Raw genomic sequence first — 25065 nt, forward strand, 5'->3', positions numbered from 1 at the left:
GAATCCCCCATCCGTGTTCCCCGGGATGAACCGATGGTTGCCACCCAGTGGCGCCTCCATCGAGGCCCCTGTTTCCCCCCGATGCCGACTCCATTGTTCCCAGATTCTTAGGGTCGCCGCCACCACCGGGCTCGTGGTAAACCTCTTAGGGGAGAGCGGCAACGGTGCCGTTACCATGGCACCCAGGCTCGTACCTCTACATGACGCCATCTCCATTCTTTTCCACGCCGCCCCTCCCCCCTCCATCACCCATTTACGCACCATTGACACATTGGCTGCCCAATAGTACCCCAGAAGGTTGGGCAGTGCCAGCCCACCTCCATCCCTTCCTCGCTCCAGGAACACCCTCCTCACTCTCGGAGTCCCATGTGCCCGCACAAAACTCTACTGCTAATCACTCTCCTAAAGAAGGCCCTGGGGATAAATATGGGCAGGCACTGAAAAAGGAACAAGAACCTCGGAAGCACTGTCATTTTGACGGACTGCACCCTCCCCGCCAACGACAATGGCAGCATGTCCCACCTCCTGAACTCCTCGTCCATCTGATCTACCAGCCTGCTAAAGTTATGCTTGTGGAGAGTCCCCCAGTCCCTGGCCACTTGCACCCCCAAGTACCTAAAGCTCTCCCCTGCCCGCCTAAGCGGGAGCCTACCAATTCCTTCCTCCTGGTCTCCAGGGTGCACCACAAACACCTCGCTCTTGCCTAAGTTTAATTTATAACCTGAGAAGGTCCCAAACTCGGCTAGTAACTCCATCACTCCCGGCATCCCTCCCACCGGGTCCGCCACATACAGTAACAGGTCGTCGGCATACAACGACACCCTATGTTCCTCTCCACCTCGCACCAAGCCTCTCCACCTCTCTGAATCTCTCAATGCCATCGCCAGCGGCTCGATTGCCAGTGCAAACAACAAGGGGGACAAGGGGCAACCCTGCCTGGTCCCTCGGTAAAGCCGGAAGTACTCCGACCTCCTCCTATTCGTAGCCACGCACGCCATCGGGGCCTCATATAACAGCCTTACCCATCTAATGAACCCTTCACCAAATCCAAACCTCCCCAACACCTCCCATAGGTACCCCCACTCCACTCTATCGAAGGCCTTCTCCGCATCCAGTGCCACCACTATCTCTGCCTCCCCCTCAATCGCCGGCATCATAATGACATTCAGCAATCTCCGCACATTCGTGTTCAGCTGCCTTCCCTTCACAAAACCTGTCTGGTCCTCGTGCACAACCCCTGGCACACAGTCCTCTATCCTGGTGGCCAGGATTTTTGCCAGCACCTTAGCGTCCACGTTGAGGAGAGATATGGGCCTGTATGAACCACACTGCTGGGGGTCCTTGTCCCTCTTTAAAATTAACGAGATCAGCGCCCGTGACATCGTCGGGGGCAAAGTCCCCCCCTCCCACGCTTCATTGAGTGTTCGCACCAGCAAGGGGCCCACTAGATCCACAAACTTTTTATAAAATTCCACCGGGAACCCATCCGGCCCCGGTGCCTTCCCTGACTGCATCTGCCCGATCCCCTTAACTAGCTCCTCCAGCTCAATCGGCGCACCCAACCCCTCCACCTTCTCCTCCTGCACCTTCGGGAAAGAAAGCCCGTCAAGGAACCTCTCCATTCCCCTCCTCTCCCCCGTTGGCTCCGACCGGTACAGTTCCCCGTAAAAATCCTTGAAGACCTCATTCACCTCTACCCCCTTCCGCACCACATTCCCACTCTTATCTCTCACTCCAGCAATCTCCTTAGCCGCATCCCGCTTACGCAGCTGATGAGCCAGCATCCTACTCGCCTTTTCACCATGTTCGTACACTGCCCCTTGTGCCTTCCTCCACTGTGCCTCCGCCTTTCTAGTGGTCAGCAAATCAAATTTAGCCTGCAGGCTGCGCCTCTCCCCCAACAGTCCCTCCTCTGGTGCCTCTGCATACGTCCTGTCCACCTCCAGCATCTTTCCCACCAGTCTATCCCTCTCACTCCTCTCGCTCCTCTCCCTGTGTGCCCGGATGGATATCAGCTCCCCACGAATTACTGCCTTCAGGGCTTCCCAGACCATCCCCACCTGAACCTCCCCTGTATCATTCACCTCAAGGTACCCCTCAATACTTGCCCGGACCCTCCTACATACCTCCTCCTCCGCCAACAACCCCACATCCAACCGCCACAACGGACGTTGGTCTCGCACCTCTCCCATCTCCAACTCTATCCAATGCGGAGCGTGGTCGGAGATTGCAATGGCCGAATACTCGGCCTCCTCCACTCTCGGAATCAGTCCCCTACTCACCACGAAGAAATCTATCCGAGAGTAGACCCTATGTACGTGGGAGAAGAAAGAGTACTCGCGTGCCCTCAGCCTTACAAACCTCCATGGATCCACCCCACCCATCTGGTCCATAAACCCTCTCAGTACCTTGGCCGCCGCCGGCCTCCTACCCGTCCTAGAGCTGGACCGATCCAGTGAAGGATCCAACACCGTATTAAAGTCCCCCCCTATGATCAGACCTCCCGCCTCCAGATCCGGGATCCGTCCCAACATACGCCTCATAAAGCCCACATCGTCCCAATTTGGGGCATACACACTAGCCAGTACCACCTTCTCTCCTTGTAGCCTGCCCCTAACCATCACATACCTACCCCCCTTATCCGCCACCACCTCCGATGCCTCAAACAACACATTTTTCCCCACCAGAATCGCCACTCCCCGGTTCCTCACATCCAACCCCTAGTGGAAAACCTGCCCCACCCATCCCTTCCTCAGGCGGACCTGGTCCGCCACCCTCAGGTGGGTCTCCTGAAGCATTGCCACATCCGCCTTTAGCCCCTTCAGGTGAGCCAGTACCCTCGACCGCTTCACCGGCCCATTCAACCCTCTCACATTCCAGGTGACCAACCGGATCAGAGGGCGTCCTGCCCCCCTCCCCCGTCGGCTAGCCATAGCCCGTTGACTGCCCGCCCCAGGCCAGCACCCCCTGCTCGACCCCGTCCCCATAGCGACAACCCCTCACCTCTGTCCCCCCAGCCCCCACCAGCTCCTTCTTGACCCTACCAGCAGCAACCCGGTATTCCCCTTTCCCCCCCTCCCTTCCCCCCCCAGGCTAGGAACCCTCCCAGCCGCGAACCGTCCTCCATTGTACTTCCGTGGGTCAGCTAACTTCTGCTGACCCCGGAAACTCCCGCCAATAGCCCGACCCCTCCCGAAGTGGGATCATCCCCCAATCTATCCCTCCTCCTGGCACCGCTCCAGCGCGGGGAAGAACCAGTTAAGGCCCCGCCTCCCCCGTCACCATCTCCACCCCCCAGCCCCGCAGCACGGGAAACCAGAGGAAAGCCCGCGCTTTTGCACTGCCCACCACACCCTTCTGACGCAGCTCCCAAATATCAGCCCCACTCCATACCCCCACTCCGGCATAGAATACAACATACCCCCCCGACCCTCCCTTCAAGATACACAGCCCAGACAATGTCCCACAGCACAAAAACAAAAACATAGCAGAACAACCCCTCCGTAAATAACCATATCAAAATTGCAAAATTACTAAAACAAGAAGAAAACAACAGAAGAAAAAGAGAACACAGCAACAGCAGAATCCAGCACTAATATCTTACAGCCAACCTCGCAACCCCCAGCCCCTAGTTCAAGTCCAGTTTCTCCGTCCGCACGAAGGCCCACGCCTCCTCCGGGGAATCAAAATAATAATGCCGGTCCGAATAAGTTACCCACAGGCGCGCGGGCGGCAACATTCCGAACTTTATCTTTTTTCTATAAAGCACCTCTTTCGTCCGATTAAATCCGGACCGCCGCTTAGCCACCTCCGCACTCCAGTCCTGGTAGATCCGCACTACCCCATTCTCCCAATTGCTGCTCTTCACCTTCTTGGCCCAGCGCAGCACGCACTCCCGATCACTGAACCGGTGGAACCTCACCAGCACCGCACGCGGGGGTTCATCTTCCTTGGGCCTCCTGGCCAGCAGCCTGTGCGCTCCCTCCAGCTCCAAGGGCAGATGGATAGATCCGGCCCCCACTAGCGAATTCAGCATTACAGCCACATAGGCTGTCAGGTCCGATCCCTCCAGCCCCTCTGCAAGGCCCAAGATCCGCAGGTTTTTCCGCCTCATGCGGTGATCCAGCTCCTCAAAGCGTTCCTGCCACTTCTTGTGGAGTGCTTCGTGCCCCTCCACCTTACTCACGAGGACCACGGCCTCCTCCTCTCGTTCAATGGCCTGCGTCTGCAACTTCTTGATGGCAGCACCCTGGGTGGACTGAATCTCTGACAGCCTTCTGTTCGTTTCCTGCAGAGAGCTCAGTACTTCATCCTTGAATTCTTTAAAGCAGCGCAGGAGATCAGTTTGTTGTTCCTGGGCCCAGAATCTCCATTCCTCTGGAGCTCTGTCGGCGGCCATCTTGGATCCCTTCCCCCGTTTTTTCTGAGGAGCTGCTGCTGTTTTTTCCCCCTTTCCACTCCGAGTTCGAGTCATGGACTGCAGGGAAAGTCGTTCAGCACACCTTCCCCCACCGGGAGACGTCGAAAAATTTCCGTTTTGGGCTCTCAAAAGAGCCGAAAAATCTCTTTAAAACGGGAGCTCCCAGATGTGTGGCTTACTGATCCATCACAGCCACCGGAAGTCGTCCTGATGGAATTATTTGATCGGCTTCAGGGGGCGGGTTTGGTGGTAAACCTAGCCAAACGTGAATTTGGAAAAGCCCAAGTCACTTTCCTTGAGGAGTTTCCGATATCCTCGAGACGAAGGGAAATAATGGGATTTCTTAGCATGAGTGGATTTGATCGAACATTTGTGCAAAAATTTTTGGCGTGGTTGCTCCACTGATGGACTTGCTGAAGACACATCAAAAATTTCAGTGGACAGCGGGGTCAACAGGCATTTGACTGCCTGAAAGCTGTGATAACCAATCCTCTTGTGTTGGAGAATTACAAGGGACTCTGTGATCAAATTGAACTAAAGTATCTGACTTTAAAGATAAATGCCGAGGCATAGAGAAATGGACGGATCATGCAGAGACCTTCTTGTTCAAAGAGACTGTCAATCAAGAAGGAGTTCCAGTTGGAGGAAGAAGAATAAAGAAAAAATGGACTATATTATTATACCAGTTTGCATGTGTTGTTTTTTTGGAACAAAAAAGTATATTTACTGTATGCATTTCTTAAACGATAGTGAAAAGATGAAAAATGAAACCATCTTGAAGTTGATGGTTTATTTTTTTTCTTGGGGGGGGAGGTGTCATGTGAGAGTACCTTTGAGAAATGGGTGTTTAAGAAATTTACCTTTAAGAGATGGGTGTTTATCAGTGATGTCAGAGTGTGTGTATATCTGGGCTGTCTCAGCTTTTTACTTTCGTTTTAGGCTGTTTGCTGCATGGTGTGTTTTAATTTCAATTTCAGAGCTGGATAGCTGCAGTCACAGCCGGAAGGTGTATTAGTCTCTCTCTCTGTAATCTAAAAACTGTAAATCGATCCTTTGGTGATTTAAAACTAATAACTGCTCTCAGTTATGACTTTAACCTGATGTGCTTCTATTTAAAGGTTTTTTTAAAAAGTCTTATGGATGTTAAAAGGACAGCTTAAGGATTACTTAGTGTTGTATTCTTTGGGGGTTGTATTTGAATTGATGGTTGCTAAGATGTTCACTATGTTTTAAAAAGTTTAACTTGAGTTTATAGATTAAACATTGTTTTGCTTTAAAAAATACTTTTCCATTTCTGCTGTACCACACGTGTCGAGTGGGCCGTGTGCTCCCCATACCACAATCTATTAAAAGTTGTGGGTCAGGTGAACTCCATGATACACTTTGGGGTTCTCTAAACCCTGGCCCATAACAGGTACTCTAAATTTAATTTTAAAAATAGTAGATGGAGGAGGCTCCCTGCCTAATATTCATTTTTTAAGGTGCAGCAACCTTTCGCAAAAATAAAAAAAACCCAACAGCTTGACAGACAAATGTTCAGACTCCAAAATATTGTGTAGAATTGGCAAAACCAGGAAAGAAGCGGACCACACTTACTCCTCTGATTCCGAGGCTTTACAAGACTCGGCGGGCTGCAAGATGGCAAAGGTGGGCTCTTCCCCCTGCCAACCACTCTGCTGACAGCCGCGACATCAGCCACATTGTAGTGACCGAATTGGTAAAACTATGTACCGGCAGCACACCCACACCCGGGGATTTCTCAGCGGCGTGGGGCTGCTCACAATGGAAAATCCCATTGGCTGGCTGCCACACCAGAAAACCCATCGAAGGAACGGACGCAGGCTTTTATGTCGCCAAAATCTTGAGCAGCTGATGGGGGAGGGGCCTTCGACCGGTCCCTGGAGGTCACCGGGACACATAGGGCACTGATGAGGGAACTGCAGGCGAATGACTGCCGAGGGTGATGGTGGTGAGGCTCCACAGGTTCTAATTTTAATTTTTCATAATCTTTATTAGTGTCACAAATAGGCTTACATTAACATTGCAATGAAGTTACTGTGAAAAGCCCCTAGTCGCCACATTCCGGAGCCAGTTTAGGCACACGGAGGGAGAATTTAGAATGTCCAAATTACCTGACAGCATGTCTTCGGGACTGATGTGTTTGGCGTTGACTGTGATGCTCGATCAATGACTCCAGAAGCGAGATTGGATGACAATTGAAGGCTTTATTGGACTAGATGTTTCCCCCAGCAGCGCAGTATAGAATGTAGCAGCTGGGGAGACACAGACTCTTATACTCCGCCTTACTGGGCAGAACCAGCAGGCAGGCTTCACCAATGATCTTGCTGTCTCAGGTACCTCCCACACTAATGGTCTTACAGCCTCAACCTGGGTACCGTAATACCGACTACGACAGAGTGCAACTGGATGCAGGGAAGCTAGAAACAAACGTCTGACACAGGAGATGATCCAACACTGTTTTATTTAATTATGGACTGCTGTACATGTTCAGCTGTGGGTTGATACTCTACTAATCCAACTGATGACCTCTTACTGGCTTGACCAGACTTACTAGCTACCACATGGCAATAGTGCTAACTAACTTGTGCACTCTGACTGTCTCAGTAGCTGGGCCCTGAGAGAGGGAGAGTCTTAATGCCCTGTGGGCTTTATAGTTGTGGTGTCCTGTCTGGTGATTGGTTGTTCTGTGTTGTGTGTTCATTGGTCATCCTGTGTGTCAATCACTGCCTGTCTGCATTTCATAATATACATGAGTGGAGCTGTGGAAGGAAACCGGAGCACCCGAGGAAATCCACGCAGACACAGGGAGAACGTGCAGACTCCACACAGACAGTGACCTAAGCCAGGAATTGAACCTGGGACCCTGGCGCTGTGAAGCAACAGTGCTAACCACTGTGCTACTGTGCCACCCTAGAGGATGCATTCACTCTCCTCCAAGCCTCCTCCCACAACCCAGCCTTCATTCCCTACCACCCCCCCCCCCCCCCCCCCCCCCCCCCATCTGTTTAACTTCTCCTACTGGAGCTCTCTCCAGTCCATTAACTCCTTGTAAAGGTGGTATCGAAATCAGGAGTGGGCGAGGGGAGGATGATGAACAGAGCTCCTCAGTGTAGGAAATTCGACTGAGGGCAGCACGGTGGCGCAGTGGTTAGCACTGCTGTCTCACAGCTCTCGGGTTCGATCCCGGCTTTGGGTCACTGTCCATGTGGAGTTTGCACATTCTCCCCGTGTTTGCGCGGATTTTGCCCCCACATCCCAAAAATGTGCAGGGTAAGTGGATTGGCTAGGCTAAATTGCCCCTTAATTGGAAAAAATTAATTGGTCACTCTAAATTTATTTTAAAAAAGGAAATACGACCGAGTGTAGCCTTGGAATACCAGCTAACAGAATACCATTAGATAGCAGGGTCACTCCCAGCATTTGAACGGACTGTTATTTTTGTTAGATCGCCTCCAACATTTTGTACCTAAATGATCCTTCATTTAGGGTTGAAACATTAACTATGCCTCTCTCTAAAATAGCTGCCAGACCTCCTGAGTTTATTCAGCATTTTCTGTCTTTATTTCAGATTTCGAGCAACCGCAGGAATTTAGTTTTTATTTTAATACCTATACTGTCTGGTTTTACTTCTATGTAGCATCTTGGGTTGTTTTACTACATTTATGGGGCTATTGTAATGGGCAGCACGATAGCAAAGTGGTTACTTCACAGCCAGGGACCCCCGGTTTGATTCCTGGCTTGGGTCACTGTCTGTGCAGAGTCTGCATGTCTGCGTGGGCTTTTTCCGGGTGCTCCGGTTTCCTCTCAAGTCCCGAAGGATATGCTGTTAGGTAATTTGCACATTCTGAATTCTCCCTCTGTGTACTCGAACAGGCGCCGGAATGTGGCAACTGATGGCTTTTCACAGTAACTTCGTTACAGCATTAATGTAAGCCTACTTGTGACACTAATAAAGATTATTATTATAACTTGTCATTATAGTAATATGAATTGTCAAGCAAAGGAGTGGAATTAACTGGATAGCTCTTTCAAAGAATAGGGTAGCAGCATTTATTTGCATACATTTCCGAGATACGGACAGCATCACTGGCTTCTGCCAGTGTGCCCTATGTGCGATTTCTTCATTGATACCATTGAAGAAACCTGTACAGGTAGCAGCTGGTGGCATTGTCTGCACCACTGCCCAACCCACCCCGGGAATCCACATCATGTGCAAGAGAGTCCTGGAAGCAAAATTACCCAAACAAATTTCTCTCCAGTGTGTCCAACCAGGCCATTTCTCAGTCCATGAATTCTGCGAGTCCGTGACAAGTAAGAATTCAAGTAGTTTATGCTCAGAATGCAGCTAGTTTGAGCTGGTTGTATCTCAACAGGACTACTCGACCTATGCCAGTTCTCCTGGATGAAAGTGTTTTTGAAGAACAGGGGAAGAGCAAGACAGAAGAAATTCGCAAATTCCGCCAAATGCGAGAGGTGGTTCTCCAACAGCAAGAGAGAGAAAGACTGGCTCGCCATCAGCTGAAGGCACAGCAGCTGACAATGTACGAGAATTTGCAGGTGAGGTCACTTATTCCCAGATATACTGCTCGCAGAGCTCCTTTGATTGACTGGAAAATGTATGTCTTGTTGCATCATGTGCTCCAAAGAGACTCTCTCAGACTTAGTTTATGCACTAGATTTAGGCTGACAACCACAGTGTATTACTGAGGGGATGCTGCACCGTTGAAGGTGCCATGTTTTTGATGAGACACAGTCTGTCCTCTCAGGTGGTTGCACAAGATCCCACATCACAAGTTCCAGGAAAGTATTGGAATTCTTCTTGGTGTCTTGACAAATATTTATACTTTGACTAAAATCAAGAAAACAGGATTTAGGTCATTTACTTCATTGTGGTTTATGGGACCATACCACACACAAGCCTGTGACCACTATTCCTACATTGCAATAGTGACTACTTCAAAAGAGCTTAATTCGCTGTAAAGCACTTTGGGATTTCCTGAGGTAAAGTGCTAGACAAATGCAAGTTCTTTTTCTGGGCGGGATTGTAGTATCGGAAATTTCTGTCCAAAGTCAATCGGCTTTTGGCTGCTCCTCAAATTTTCCAGTCTCGCTCATGGTGTTTCCCACAACTGATGGGACTGGAAAATCCTGGCCAGATCTATCTTTCTTTCCTTTGTTCCTAATTTCTTTTTCCCATTCTCCAACTCCATTTTTATTAGAACATAGAACATTACTTAAGCATTAGTGTTACTTTAATTTATTAATTTAGTGACCACAGACGAGTCTGAGGCACCTGGATAAAGAGAAACTCATTTTATTGCAAAGTAGTAATATGTACAATACTCTTCAGATCCCAGCCAGGTCTGAGGTGTTGGTTCCAAACCTGGCTGCCTTTTTATATCAAAGGCTATTAGATTGTCCATGGGCTCCCTCAGCAGGGGAGCTCATACTCAAAGAGGCTCACGGGGAGACTAATTGTTTCAAACCTATAAGTCTCATGCGGATGATAACAGTTAAATTCTGTCTCAAGGTTTTGCTTTAAAAATAACATTGATTTCCTCAGGGCTTCTCCCTGACCACACCATAACTTTGCGTAAACTGGTTTTCTGCCAAACACCCACTGGTATACCATCAGTGGAGCAGGTGAAGCACTAAGGAAAGTGTCATTCCAAATGTTTGCCTTGTTTCTCCATTATCCGGATCAATTTTGGAAATGTGGCCCATCAATCCTCTGATTTCATTTTTATAGCCAAAGGTATAAAAAGTGTTAGAACTCGGGCAAACGTTTACATAGATTCTGCAGCACAAAAACAAGTTCTCCACACAAACCTTCTCCCACCCTGCTTCAACAGCTTACCCTACTATTTCCTTCTCCCTTATGTACTTATGTAGCGTCTCTTTAAATGTATCTATGTTATTTTTCTCATCCACTCTATGCAGTAGCAAATTCCATGGGCGGGATTCTCCAGCCATGCCTGCCCGATGACCTGAAATTCCCGGGCCCCGAGGTCAATGGACCGTTACATGGTCCGCGTCCCGCCCGTGGCGATCTTGCTGCGGGTGGAGCGCAAGATCTCTTCATAACTAAAACTCTCCAGCCCTGGCAACATCCTGGTAAATTACCTTTCCAGTGCTATCACATCCCTCCTGTAATGTGGATTCCAGAACTGCACACACTATTCTAGCTGTAGCCTGTCCTACGTTTCATACAGTTCCAGCATAACCCACTGTTCTTAAACTATGCCACTGCTAATAAAGGCAAGTACCCCATATGCCTTATTAACCACTGTACTAACCTGCTCTGCTACCTTAAGGGATGGGTGTACATGCACAGCAAGATCCCTTTGATCCTCAGTGCTTCCCAGGGTCCTGCCGTTTATCATATATTCCCTTGCGCTGTTTGCCCTGCCCAAGTGCAGTTCCACTGATCAGCCCATCTGACCAGCCGGTCCACATTGTCCTGTAATGGAAGGCTATCCTCCTCACTATTTACCACCCCACCATTGTATCATCTGAAAATTTACTTGATCTGCCCTCCTACATTTGTATAAACCACAAATAGCAAGGGCCCCAACACTGTTCCCTGTGGGACCCCACTGGACACAGGCTTCCAGTCAGAAAAATATCCCTTGACCATAATAATAATAATCTTTATTATTGTCACACGTAGGCTTACATTAACATTGCAATAAAGTTACTGTGAAAAGCCCATAGTCGCCACAATCCGGCACCTGTTCGGGTACACTGAGGGAGAATTCAGATTGTCCAGTTTATCTAACAAGCACGTCTTTTGGGACTTGTGGGAGGAAACCGGAGCACCTGGAGGAAACCCAGCCAGACATGGGTAGAACGTGCAGACTCCGCACAGACAGTGACCGAAGCCGGGAATCAAACCTGGGACCCTGGAGCTGTGAAGCAGCAGTGCACTCTCTGCTTCCTGTCACTCGGCCAATTTTGGTCCAATTTGCCAAATTTCTTGGATCCCATGGGCTCTTACCGTCACTATCGGTCTCCCATGTGGGACCTTACCAAAAGCCTTGCTTAAGTCCAAGTAGACTACATCAAATGCACTTCCCTCATCTACACATCTGGTCACCTCTTTGAAAAAGTCAATAGGGGCAGCACGGTAGCATGGTGGTTAGCATAAATGCTTCACAACTCCAGGGTCCCAGGTTCGATTCCTGGCTGGGTCACTGTCTGTGCGGAGTCTGCACGTCCTCCCCGTGTGTGCGTGGGTTTCCTCCGGGTGCTCCGGTTTCCTCCCACAGTCCAAAGATGTGCGGGTTAGGTGGATTGGCCATGCTAAATTGCCCGTAGTGTCCTAAAAAGTAAGGTTGTTGGGTTACGGGTATAGGGTGGATACATGGGTTTGAGTAGGGTGATCATGGCTCGGCACAACATCGAGGGCCGAAGGGCCTGTTCTGTGCTGTAATGTTCTATGTTCTATAAGTTGATCAGACAAAACCATGCTGACTGTTCTTGATTAATCTCTACCTCTCCAAATGCAGGTTATTCTGTTTCCCCACCACTGAAGTTAGACTGACTGGCCTGTAGTTTCCTGGTTTGTCCCTTCCTCCCTTCATTGGCTATCCTCCAGTCCTCTGGCACCTCTCCTGTGGCCAGAGTGGAATTGAAAATTAGTGTCGTGCCCCTGCTATATGCTCCCTTGCCTCACTCAGCAGCCTGGGATACATTTCATCTGGCCCTCGAGATTTGTCTATTTTTAAGACTGCCAGACCACTCAGAACCTCCTCTCTGTCTATATTAATCTCTTTGATTTTATCACAGTCCTCCCTGATTTCTATATCTACCCTGTCCCTCTCACAAGTGAATACAGACACAAAATATTAATTTAGTACACTACCTACATCCTCCAGCTCCACACATAAATTACTACTCTGGTTCTTAATGGGCCCTACTCTTTCCCGACTTATCCTTTTACTCCTAATGTACTTGGAAAACAACTTAGGATTTCCCTTCATTTTACCTGCCAATATCCTTTCATATCCCCTTTTTGCTCTCCTAATTTCCTTTTTAAGTTCCTTCTTTCAAATTCTATATGCCTCTTGGGCTTCTGCTGTCTTGAGCCCTCAAAATCTGTCAGAAGCCTCCATTTTCTCCTCATCTAATGCTGTATAGCCCTCAATATCCAGGGTTCACTGGGTTTGTTGGTCCCACCCTTTTTCTTGATTGTAACATGTTGGCCCTGCATTCTCCCTATTTCCTTCTTGAATGTATCCCACTGTTCTGTCACAGATTTACCTAAACGTATCTGCTCCCAGTCCACTCTGGCCAAATCATATCTGATCTTATTAAAATCGGTCTTCCCCCAGTTTGGAACTTTGATTGCAGGCCCATCGTTGTCCTTTTCCATAACAATCTTGAATCTAATGGAGTTATGATCACTGTCTGCAAAATGTTCCCTCACTGATACTTCAGCCACTTGTCCAGTTTTGTTATCCAAAATTAAGTACATGCCCCCTCTCTTGTAGGTCCTCCTACATCCTGGCTTAAAATGTTCTCCCGGATGCAGTTTAAGAATCTTGCTCCCTCTAAACCTTTCAGGTTAACTGATCAGCGATATGCTCAGAGCTAACATTTCACTCCTCCAACACATGGGGCGGAATTTCACCACAATTTGTCAGAATGTCAGGCTCTGACTGAAAACTGAGTTTCCAGTTGCACAGCTGAGTTTTCAGACAAGATGAGGCAAACATCGATCACATACACCGGACACTCATGCCTTGGTAGTAACGTAGTAATTTATCGTCACAACATTAATGTGAAAGACAGCAAAAATATCCATTCGGAATATCTCTAAACGCTTATGATATGAAAAAAACATAAGCCTTCAGTGAAAGCTGTGGCCGTGATTCAGCAACCCTGTTGCGTTGGCACGGAGCAGGGCACAATGGGTGAATTGCAAAAGAGCCCCGAGTCGGGCTGGGCGCTGGGTTAATGCGAGTCACCTGACTCGCTCCGCCCAGTGCGACCTGGATCTTGCCCTCACTGGGCGAGATCCAGATCTGCATATTTAAATTAGTCAAATTACTCATTTAAAAACCCAGACATCAAATTCACTCAATGTCGTGCCTGGAAGACGTTACCAGGGTGCTGTTTAGTACTGTAACCTGGACCAGGTGTAACGGCAGTGGGGCCGACTCTCAGTCCATTGGTGACCCCGGGTAGTCGGGGACAGGGCAATCTGGTACCCTGGAACTCCCCTGGCACCTTGCCAAGGTGCCCAGGTTGCCACCTCCAGAGGTCAGATCCGGGGGACCTTGCCAATTGGAGTGGGCGAGGGGGTGTTCTAGGGACCTAGAGAAAGTTGGGGGGGGGGGGGGGTTTGGTGAGGGGGGTTGATAAAATGACAGGGCCTGAAGGGGGGTGGGAAGATCTTTAGTAGTGTTTGAGACATATATCAGGCCATGAGATTACAGATAACAGGGGAATTCAGTTCTAATGCTGCCTTAGAAAAGTCTAGTTTTGAGCTGTATAAAAAGCTCAGGAGGCTTAAGAAGGTAAATTCAAACAAAGTTTAATTCAACAGCAGGATTATTGAAAATGCTGGTCCCAGTCTAGACCAGCTTTTATGTGGTGATTTTTACCAACCCCAGCTGATGGGCCTCCGCCCACTGGCGGGAGCCTATCCATGTTGCTCACTCTAGCACAGTCAAGTAATTTAAAGGCCAACACAGACTGTGGAAATTCCAGCCTGTGTTTCTGCAGCCTTTTATATAGTCTGCCAAATTCCATTATATAGTCTTCCATAGATAAATCCTCCATTTTCCGGAACTTATCAAAATCCGACCATGCTTCATACGTACTTAACAAGTCATCTTTCTTATAAATCTTATCCATATAAAGTAATAAAGTTGCCAGACCTTCTTCTGAGTCTAACTCTTCCAACTCCAGCTCAGAAAGCACTTTGTTTCGAATTTTACTGCCATATGGTAAAGAAAGAGCCAATGCCATACCTTGTTTTCTCTTTCCTAAAGCAGTCACCTTAGTCCACATAACTACCGCACTTCTCCATTGGTCGTATGATTCCCTTTCAGAAAATAAGGGAGGATAGCCATATCCAGCCATCTTCGTCCTGGGTTCAGCCATATCTCCCCTTTTCCTTTTTTTTTCGCTCCTTGGTTTGATCTGGAAAAATCGTATCTTGTAACCCTTCACATTTACACAGTAACCATCCTCTGCTACCAATTGTTAGACGTATTAAATGCTGGTGTATGAAGAGGCAAAAGTTCTGCTCCTTTTTCACCAACACACTTTTATTTGTTGCAACTGACTCTGCACAGAATTCTACACATCACCAGATCCAGAGGCCACCTAAAGCCCCTTTACATATCAGTGTCAATCATTGAACACTTAACATAAATGAGACAATCATTGAACACTTAACATAAATGAGACAACTAATTGCAATGTCTCTTAACCCATTACTTAACATTCGTCAGATTCAACTGGGCCTTGGTATCCGCTTATCATATCTGGTGAGTGAGTCGATATCAGGTGGTCTGTTGAGTTTTATTCTTGTCAACATAGATACAACTAAATGTCTTGCTAGGTCAATTCGTTGGGCAGTTTAGAATGAACCACATTGCTGTGCGTTTGGAGAGTCACAAATTGGTTGGACCAGGTATGGATGGCAGAGTTCCTTCCTTAAAAGGATAGTAATGACCCTTTTGGGGTTTTACAACAGTCCAGTAGTTTCATTATCACCATTCTGATAGTTGCTTTTTATTCCAGATTTATTTAATTAACTGAACTTAAATTCCCCAAATGCTGCAGTGGGTTTTGAATTCCTGGCCGGGATTCACCGATATCGCGGCAAAGTGCTGACGCCGCCATCAAAACCGGCGCAAGCGATGCCGGCGTCAATGGGCCACCTAGCCCAGTAATTCTCCTCCTCTTCAGGGGCTAGAACTGCGCCGGAGTGCTGTGCGCTGCTCCGGCGCCGAAAGCCAGCCCTACACGGCCAGTGCGGGTCTGCGCGTGCGCGCCACGGCTGTCTCCGAGCCGGCCCCCGGGCAACATGGCGGAGCCCTACAGAGGCCCGGCACAGAGGAACATAGGCCCCCCCCCCGGAATGAGCGCGCAATCGTTAGCCCCCAATCGCAGACCTGGCCACCGTGGCGGCCCCACCAGGAGTCGGATTCCCCATCCCCCCACCAGGACACCCCCACAGCCAAAATGCCAAGGTCCCGCCAGGTGGAACCATATGAAAACCACGCTGGCCGAACTCGGCGGGCACTCGGCCCATCGAGCGCGGAGAATTGCTGCGGGGGCCGGCCCCCGACTGGTCGCCAGAGAATCGGCGGCCCACAGTTGGAGCAGCGTGGCGGGATTCGCGCCCCCCCCCACCCCGCCGGCGATTCTCCGACCTGGCTAGGGCTCGGAGAATCCCGGCCCCTGAGTATTAATCCAGGTTTTAGGATTTCTAGTCCAGTAACATAACCATTTTGCCACTGTTCCTCATTAATCTGCATTGCTGCTTCTCGTGATTAATGTGTCTGAAACCCCAGATCCCTCTGCTCTTCTATCCCAATCAGACAATTACTTTTCATGGAACATATGGCTTTCCTATTCTGTCTACCAATACTTACTACCTCACACTTAACATTAATGAAATTGATTTGCCAGTTACACACTCAATCTTCAAGTTTATTAACATCTTTCTGTATTTTGTCACAGTTCTGATCTGTATTAATGATATCCCAATTTGGTGTTGCTTGTGTGTGTATGTATATGCCACAATCCATCTGTGGTGAATGTATTCACCTAATGCCTGTATGATATGGTAACCAATGACCTGTGACCTGGAAGTGGTGATATGAGCTGCTTCCAGGTACTGTACTGTAACCCCGGTGGGCTCCGCCTCTGGCTCTGCCCTCACCAGGGCCATATATAGACCGGCCGCCTGTGGGCTGCATCCATCTGTACTACCGATTCTCGCCAGGCAAATTCATGACTAATAAAGCCTAATGTTCACTCGCTCTCTCTGCCTCTTGGTGAATTGAAGATATATCAATTTATTAGTCATAGACAGCACAATCACGGAAGCTGCTCTAAAGCCAGACATGCTCGAACTAGACTCCCGCGCGTCCGAAGCCAAGGAAATATTTGAACATTGGTTTCGATGCTTCGAGGCCTATCTCGACTCCTCTACAACGCCTCTCCACAGAGACTCTCAAGCTGCGACTCCTCCATGCTCGGGTGAGCCATCGAATCTCAGTAATGATCGAGAAAGCGGCCACGTACGAGGCAGCGGTCGCAACTCTCAAGGCACACTTCGTGAAGCCCGTAAATGAGGTGTTCACCAGACACCTCCTCCTCACTACTCGCCGTCAACGCGCCGGAGAATCGCTGGACGAGTATCTGGAAATCCTGACCCTACCCGCGAGGAACTGCAACTATCGAGATGTGACGGCGGAGGAACACTTGAACTCACAGATCCGGGACACCTACGTGGCGGGGGACCGCTTGAACTATATCAGGCAGCGCCTGCTGGAAAACGGAACCTCTGACCTGCGGGACACAGTAAAGCTAGCTACCTCGTTAGAGGTGGCTTCCCAAAACCTCAGTGCGTTCCCCGCGGGCCTGGCGAACCCCTCGTGGACACCCCGTCGGACACGACTGCGTCGCAGGCCTGTGCCGCGTGTCTGCCAGCCCAGCCCGGGGAACCGCAGTGCTACTTCTGCGGCCAGGGCCAACACCCCCAGCAGTGCTGCCCAGCCCGCACAGCGACATGCAGCGATTGTGGGGAAAAGGGGCAGTTTGCCAGAGTCTGTCTAGGCCGACCTAAAGCTCAGAAATCGAAAACGCACCAGGCCCGACTCATAGACTCACAGCCCCATAGACCCCGCAATACGGCTGCATGCCTGCCTGGAACGCCCCCGTCAGATGTGTCATCGGCATCGTGCGACTCATGGTCGCCGGCCCCAACACCGACCGACACGTGCGACTCATGGGGGCCGCCATCTTGGCCGCCGGCTCCGGCACCGACCAACACATGCGACCAATGAGGGCGGCTATCTTGGTCGCCATCTTCGCCCCAGCCCAGCACGTGCGACTCATGGGGGCCGCCATCCTGTGACTCCACCGACCACACAGACTACCCACAGCTGGGCGCAGTCACCCTCGACCAGTCGCAGCCAAAACAGCTGAAGAGCTCCATGATGGTCGTCCGGGTCAACGGGCATGAGACCCCATGTCTTTTCGACTCTGGGAGCACGGAGAGCTTAGTCCACCCTGTCACGGTAAAGCGCTGCTCCCTCCACACCTACCCAGCCTCCCAAACAATCTCCCTTGCCTCCGGGTCCCATTCGGTTCAGATCCGGGGGGAACTGTATCGCCAATCTTGCGATGTAGGGCACAGAGTTTTAAGCTCTACGTCTTTCCCCACCTCTGCACCCCACTACTGCTTGGATTGGACTTTCAATGTAACCACTGAAGCCTGACCTTACAGTTCGGCGGACCCTTGCCCCCCCTCACGGTGTGCAGCCTCGCGACCCTCAGGATCTCTCCCCCCCCTTCAACTCTTTGCGAACCTCACTCCTGACTGTAAGCCCATCGCCACCAGGAGCAGGCCGTACAGTTCGCTAGACATGACGTTTATCAAGTCGGAGGTCCAGCGACTGAAGTGAAGGGTTCATCGAGGCCAGCAACAGCCCCTGGAGAGCGTAAGTGGTGGTCGTCCTCACCGGGGAAAAGAATCGGATGATTGTGGACTACAGCCAGACAATTAACCGATTCACGCAACTGGATGCATACCCCCTCCCCCGCATAGCAGAGATGATCAACCAGATCGCGCAGTATCGTGTGTTCTCAACGGTCAATATGAAGTCGGCCTACCACCAGCTCCCAATCTGCCCGGAAGAGCGCCACTACACTGCCTTTGAAGCAGCCGACCGACTCTTCCACTTCCTCAGAGTCCCCTTCGGCGTCACTAACGGAGTCTTGGTCTTTCAGAGAACGATGGACCGAATGGTGGACCAGTACAGTTTGCGGGCTACATACCCGTACTTGGACAATGTGACCATCTGCGGCCATGACCAGCAGGACCATGACACCAACCTCCAGAGGTTCCTCCAGGCCGCCCAATCCCTCAATCTCACATACAACAAAGAAAAGTGCGTCTTCCGTACTACCCGACTAGCCATCCTCGGCTATGTCGTGGAGAATGGAGTCCTCGGGCCCGACCCCGGCCGTATGCGCACCCTCACGGAACTCCCCCCTCCCCACAGCCTCAAGGCCCTAAAACGATGCCTCGGGCTGTTCTCCTACTACGCCCAGTGGATCCCCAACTATGCGGACAAAGCCCGCCCACCTATTCAAACCACCGTTTTTCCCCTGACGGATGAGGCCCGCTCGGCCTTCAATCGCATCAAGGCCGGCATCACCAAGGCCGCAATGCATGCGGTAGACAAGTCCATCCCTTTTCAGGTAGAGAGAGATGCGTCAGACGTCGCACTGGCTGCCACATTCAACCAGGCAGGCAGGCCAGTGGCATTCTTCTCTAGGACCCTCCATGCTTCCGAAATTTGACACCCCTCAGTCGAGAAGGAAGCACAAGCCATAGTGGAAGCCGTGCGGCACTGGAGGCACTACCTAGCCGGTAGGAGGTTCACCCTCGTCATCGACCAGCGATCGGTCGCCTTCATGTTTGACAACGCACAACGGGGCAAAATGAAAAATTACAAAATCTTGAGGTGGAGGATCGAACTCTCCACCTACAATTACGATGTCAAGTATCGTCCTGGAAAGCTCAACGAGCCCCCAGATGGCACGTGCGCCAGCGCGCAAGGTGACCAACTTTGGGCTATCTACAATGACCTCTGTCTCCCGGGGGTCACCCGGCTTATCCACTTCATTAAGGCCTGCAATCTGCCCTTCTCCACCGAGGAGGTCAAGGCCATGAGCAGGGACTGCCAAGTCTGCGTGGAGTGCAAACCGCACTTCTACCGGCCCGACAAGGCTCACCTGGTAAAAGCCTCCTGGCCCTTTGAGTGCCTAAGCATTGACTTCAAAGGGCCCCTCCCCTCCACCCAGTGGCGTGCAGAGGTCTCGTGATGCCCGGGGCAAATCTTGATTGTATGCCCCAAAGACTCAAGTATAAGGCCTACTATACTGAGAAATATTATGAGAAAGGAAAACATTTTGAATATATAAACACAGATGAAACATGAAATAAACGCTTTATTCGATTTTAATATAAATCAATCAAATTTATTAAGTTCTTTTCCCCAAATGATACCTCCTGTCACAAAACACCTGAACTACTTCACTTTTTACATCAGCTGTGAGAAATTCTTTTTCAATGCTTATTAAAGCCAGGTTGGTCAGTCGCTCCTGTGACATAGAAGACCTCAGATATGTTTTTATTAATTTCAGTTTTGAAAATGACCTTTCACAGCTTGCGACTGAAAATGCGATTGTAAGCAGTAATCTGTATGAAACACACAGCGTCGGAAAGACATCCCTCCCATACTGCAGTAAAGACTCCAGAGCATCTTTAGGATCAGGGGGAACTCTATTCCCTCCAGCTCGAAGGAGCATCACAAAATCAATAATTTTGTCATATAACTGAATTGCAACCACATCATTGTCATAATAATTTGCAAAGTCTGAACATTCCTTTTTTAATTTCTCTCTTTCTTGTTCATCTTCAATCACTCCTGAATTCAAGTTCAGAAAAAAAGAAAATCGGTCACTGAGTCTTTGAAGACGGACACTGCGGTCTTCAATTTCAGTTTTTAATCTGTTCACAATCTCTACCATTACTCTATTAATTTCTTCTTGTGCCGTCAGTCCACTATCTCTTGCTGACTCTCCAGGCATTATTCTTCTTCTCCTTGTTCGTGCAATTGGTATTCCCCAATTTTGACAATATTCATTGGCTAAATCTATTGCATTGTGGATAATTTCGTCATTCTTCAAATTCAAGATATGAATAAGTCCTCTCAGATCACAAGAAGCTTCATGGAACCCCATTTTCGGATCCTGCAAACGTTTTGAGACGTTATCCACTGATGATAAAACTGAGTACCAAAAATTTAATAAAGCTATAAACGGGAACTGTTGAATAGAGTTCAGTAGCGATCCTGCATCAGATTTAGTTTCCCTTGAAAATTCTCCTTCCAGCAGGTGTTGAAGGCTTGCAATAACGTTGTCACACTCTTCGTGGATTACTTGCACAGCATCATGGCTGGAACTCCATCTTGTGTCACACTGTCTTTTCACAGTCCGAGTGACAAATGATTTTAACACTTCCCAACGAGAAGTAGATGAAGAAAAAAAAGTAGAGTTTTTCTAGAATGCCAAAAAATGTAACAACAACAGGTTGCACCTCACTTGCATGGACACAGGACAAATTGAGGCTGTGGTTCTCGCAGTTCACAAACACAGCTTTTGGGTTAACTTCAAGAATTTTTTGTTGAACACCTTCTCTCACTCCAGCCATAACTGCTGCGTTATCATATGCTTGACCACGACAGTCATTCATGGAAATTTTGTCTTCTTCCAATTTTTCCTGAATTTTATTTACCAGGCTGACTGCATCTTTCTTGTTGACTTGAAAAAATCCCAGAAATGTCTCCTTTATTTCTACTTTTCTGTTTTCATCAATATGAACGTAACACAGAATTTCAGAAACCTGATCTTCATGGGCAATATCTGGAGTTGAATCCAGCATTGTGCTAAAATATTTTGCGTCCTTAATTTCGGAAATTATATTTTTCTTGACAGTTTCACCAAGAAGATTGATTGTTTCGTTTTGAATTCTGTTGGACAAGTAGGTGACACTTTTTGGTTTCTCTTTCCCTCTCTGCAAGTGTTTTGCTAAGATGTCATCATATTTGGCCAAAAGTCTGATTGTTGCTCGAAAGTTTCCTGTATTTTCACTGACTGTCTCCCCTGGCTCTGATAACCCAGATATTCCTTCTCCTCGATGTCCACGATAGGCCAGATTCTGTTTTGCCAGAAAGGATATAACCTCGACAATCCGTTCAGTTATAGCTTTCCATCTTTTCTTTTCAGCAGACATTTGCTGTTGAAGTTCAGCATCTATCGTAGTTGAATGATGGAGTCGAACTACAAGGTTCAGGTATTCTCTCATGTGAGCTCTATGAGAAGGGCTTTTCTCATGGTCAGGTATTGTTGGATTTAATTTTCTCCAAGTGGAGAAACCGTCTTCCTTTCCAAAGTTTGACACAGACAACAAATGCTCCTTTGAAAACAAAAAGCAAACAAAACAGTAGCATGCTTTCCGATATGGAGAGTATAACAACCATTTTCTCTCCACAATTTCTCCGTTTGTGGAAACTTTATCAAATCACTGTTTGGAAAATGATCTCCCATCCTTCTCAGCAAATGGACCACTTTTATTCTGATATCTTTCAGGGCCATGTTGTAATATTGTCATCTTCAAATGATCTGGAATCGGTTTCTTCAAACAGCGAAAATCGCTTCTTTGCAAAAATATGCAAATATCTTCTTTATTTTCTTCACATGGATCATCATCCTGACAACGAGACTGAGGAGAGAGAGTATTATGTTCTGACCGAGCTGAATCCGTATCAGAAAAATCCTTCTCTGCACCCACATCATCTTTTACTTCTCCAGGTTCTCCTACTTCTTCTTTACTTCTTTTTCTCCATGCATCTAATGCCCCTCTTTGATGGGACTCTTCTTCAACTCTGGCCCTCTTTTTTTTCCTGTTCTGTGCTCCACTCGGTTGTACACGAAATACTCGTAACATTTCATTTTCTATCTCAAAAACCGTAAGACGCATGAGAAAATGGGAAGAAAATGGTAAACAATCGGTCAGTTGCAGACGGATAAACCATATTTCACTTCTTTGTTCCTTCATATCAAATTATTTCACACTGATTCTCCACTGATAATTTTGTGCAATTTATATCATAGACTTGCAAATTAGTGGTTACTGTATTCGAATATTAGCATGTTAAGGAATAAATGTCTCCTATTCCGAGATTAAATGCCATAGCAGTCCTCTGATCATCCAGGCTTCACTCTTACTACATCCCACGTAAATATTTCATTAAATATCGCCAAAAAACCTATAAAAACCGTAGTTGCACCTGTTCTAGAGCTATTCACTGACCTGAGTAGGTAAAAGAACTAATCTAGATGCACAAAAAGCTGAAGAAAAGACGAGTTATGACTCGAGGAAACTCAGGAACGAACAGCCACGTCTGCTTGTTGCTTTTGATGGTTGCACCACGTACATCATGCGCATGCGTGTGGGGGGGATGGGGAGAAGGACCATTTTCTCTAGACAGAAAGGGTACACCATGTTAAAGGAATAAAGGGCTAACAACTGCCTCTGCAGTGTGGTGAGCCTCCAAAAATTGATTTATCACCGCTGAAATTTTAAAATTACTATCTTATTTCCTTCTCTGGGGCAGCACAATGGCCTAGTGGTTAGCACAACCGCCTCACGGAACTGAGGTCCCAGGTTCGATCCCGGCTCTGGGTCAATGTCCGTGTGGAGTTTGCACATTCTCCCCGTGTCTGCGTTGGTTTCGCCCCCACAACCCAAAAAATGTGCAGAGTAGGTGGATTGGCCACGCTAAATTGCCCCTTAATTGAAAAAAATAATTGGGTAATCTAAATTTTTAAAAAAAATGTTTTTTTTAAATTTTTAAAAAACATTTTTTTTTTTTACCTTCTCTGATTGGATGCCCCCATCCAATGGATGCCCGGGGCCAATGCACCGTCGCCCCCCCCCCCCCCCCCCCCTCTGCACGCCACTGCCTCCACCAACCGTAATGTATACTTCCTCACCATCATCGATGAGTACTCCCGCTTCCCCTTCGCTGTCCCCTGCCCTGACATGACCTCGGCCACCGTAATAAAGGCACTGCACATCATCTTCACACTGTTCAGTTTCCCTGCCTACGTCCACATCGTTCATGAGCGATGAGCTACGTCAGTACCTGCTCAACAAAGGCATCACCTCGAGCAGGACTACAAGCTATAACCCGCAGAAAAACGGGCAGGTGAAAAGCAACGGTATGGAAGGCCGTCCTTCTGGCCCTCAGGTCTAGAAGTCTCCCGATCCCCCGCTGGCAGGAGGTCCTCCCCGACGCCCTCCACTCCATCAGATCGCTCCTCTGCACAGCCACTAACGAGACCCCTCACGATCGTTTGTTTATCTTCCCCAGGAAGTCCATCTCCGGGGTCTCGCTTCCACCTTGGCTGAAAACTCCGGGACCAGTCCTTCTCCGGAGGCACATGAGGAGCCATGAGACCGACCCCCTGGTCGAGAGGGTCCAGCTGCTCCACGCCAACCCCCAGTATGCCTACATCGCGCACCAAGACGGACGGCAAGATACGGTGTCCCTACGGGACCTGGCGCCAGCTGGTTCCCCTGCCAACGCGTCCCCCTCCCCGCAGTCCGCTGCCACCCCCAGCGCCCCGTACGCTCCCCTGGGTCTCCTGTATTATCCCACGCCGACACTGCCGCCACCTATCACCCCCCCCGCCAACCCCCACGCCCCAACCGTCTCCGATACACCGGACTGAGGCTCAAGCTCAAGTCACCACCTGTGACAACTGTGCCTGCCGCACCGCCAGAGCTGAGGAGGTTGAAGAGAACGATCCGGCCTCCAGGTAGACTGAATATGTAATGACCCCACATCACCCCCGCTGGACTTGATTTTTTTTAACAGGGGGTGAAGGTGGTGAATGTATTCACCTAATGCCTGTATGATACTGTAACCTATGACCTGTGACCTGAAAGTGGTGATACGAGCTGCTTCCAGGTACTGTACTGTGACCCCGATAGGGCTCAGCCTCTGGCTCCGCCCTCATTGGGGCCATATGTAGACCGGCCGCCTGTGGGCAGCATCCATCTGTACTACCGACTCTGGCTAGGCAAGTTCATGACTAATAAAGACTAATGTTCATTCGCTCTCTCTGCGTCTCGGTGAATTGAAGGTATATCACCATCATTTTTATTAACTGCAGGTGGCCTTAGATGATGCTCGGGACAAAATTTACCAACTTAGAGAGGTGTACAGAAATAAACTTATCGAGGAAGAATTGAAGCAACAGGAAATTGCAGCAATGGAAGCAGCTGTCCGAGCAGAACAAGAGAGAAAGGCTTTGAGCTCTACGACAAAAGCATCGAAGGGCTCAGGAAAGAGAAAGTAAAACTGCAAAATGACACCATTTCCAAAGTTTGAAATTGTCTTTTAAAACACATTTACTTCCATGTCCTCCAGTCATTTAGTGCTTTGGCCTTTTTTCCAAGTGTTATTTCCAATGCTACATGTTTAATTTCAACTAATTTCTGATTTCTTTGCTCGTGTTCATTGAAGCAAAAGCTGGAAAATACCATAGGCACACAACAGGTATGTCTTAAGAAGGGAAGGGTATTATTATTGAAACGCAATGTTGATCTTTTCCATTTTCAAGTGCTGGTTGGTCTGCTCTGTTTTGCATTCTTGTCTTTTTTTGTTTTGGGTTGGGATTTCATGTATGCCCCTTTTCTTTGGCAATTCTTTGAGGTTTTTTTTCAATTAAACTTTATTTTCTTGTGAAGTTGTTTGTCATGTTCATTGTTTGCATTCATGACACAGATGTATTTAAAG

The 25065-nt window shown here is 48.7% G+C and overlaps 1 protein-coding gene across 2 annotated transcripts in view; it reads left to right on the forward strand.

The window, feature by feature from the left end:
* Window positions 1-25015, forward strand: part of adgb (androglobin) — a 564769-nt gene extending 539754 nt beyond the window's left edge. The window contains exons 37-38 of one of the 2 annotated variants that reach the window (XM_038805127.1): window positions 8815-8998; window positions 24440-25015. In XM_038805127.1, coding sequence (XP_038661055.1) covers window positions 8815-8998; window positions 24440-24625 — 370 coding nt within the window. In that variant the 3' untranslated portion in view covers window positions 24626-25015. Of the gene's footprint in view, window positions 1-8814; window positions 8999-24439 lie in introns of those variants that run through there. The other variant, XM_038805138.1, reaches the window with a different exon arrangement.
* Window positions 25016-25065: the final 50 nt, after the last annotated feature.

This window comes from Scyliorhinus canicula, chromosome 1, assembly GCF_902713615.1.
Source record: "Scyliorhinus canicula chromosome 1, sScyCan1.1, whole genome shotgun sequence".
NCBI lineage: Eukaryota > Metazoa > Chordata > Chondrichthyes > Carcharhiniformes > Scyliorhinidae > Scyliorhinus > Scyliorhinus canicula.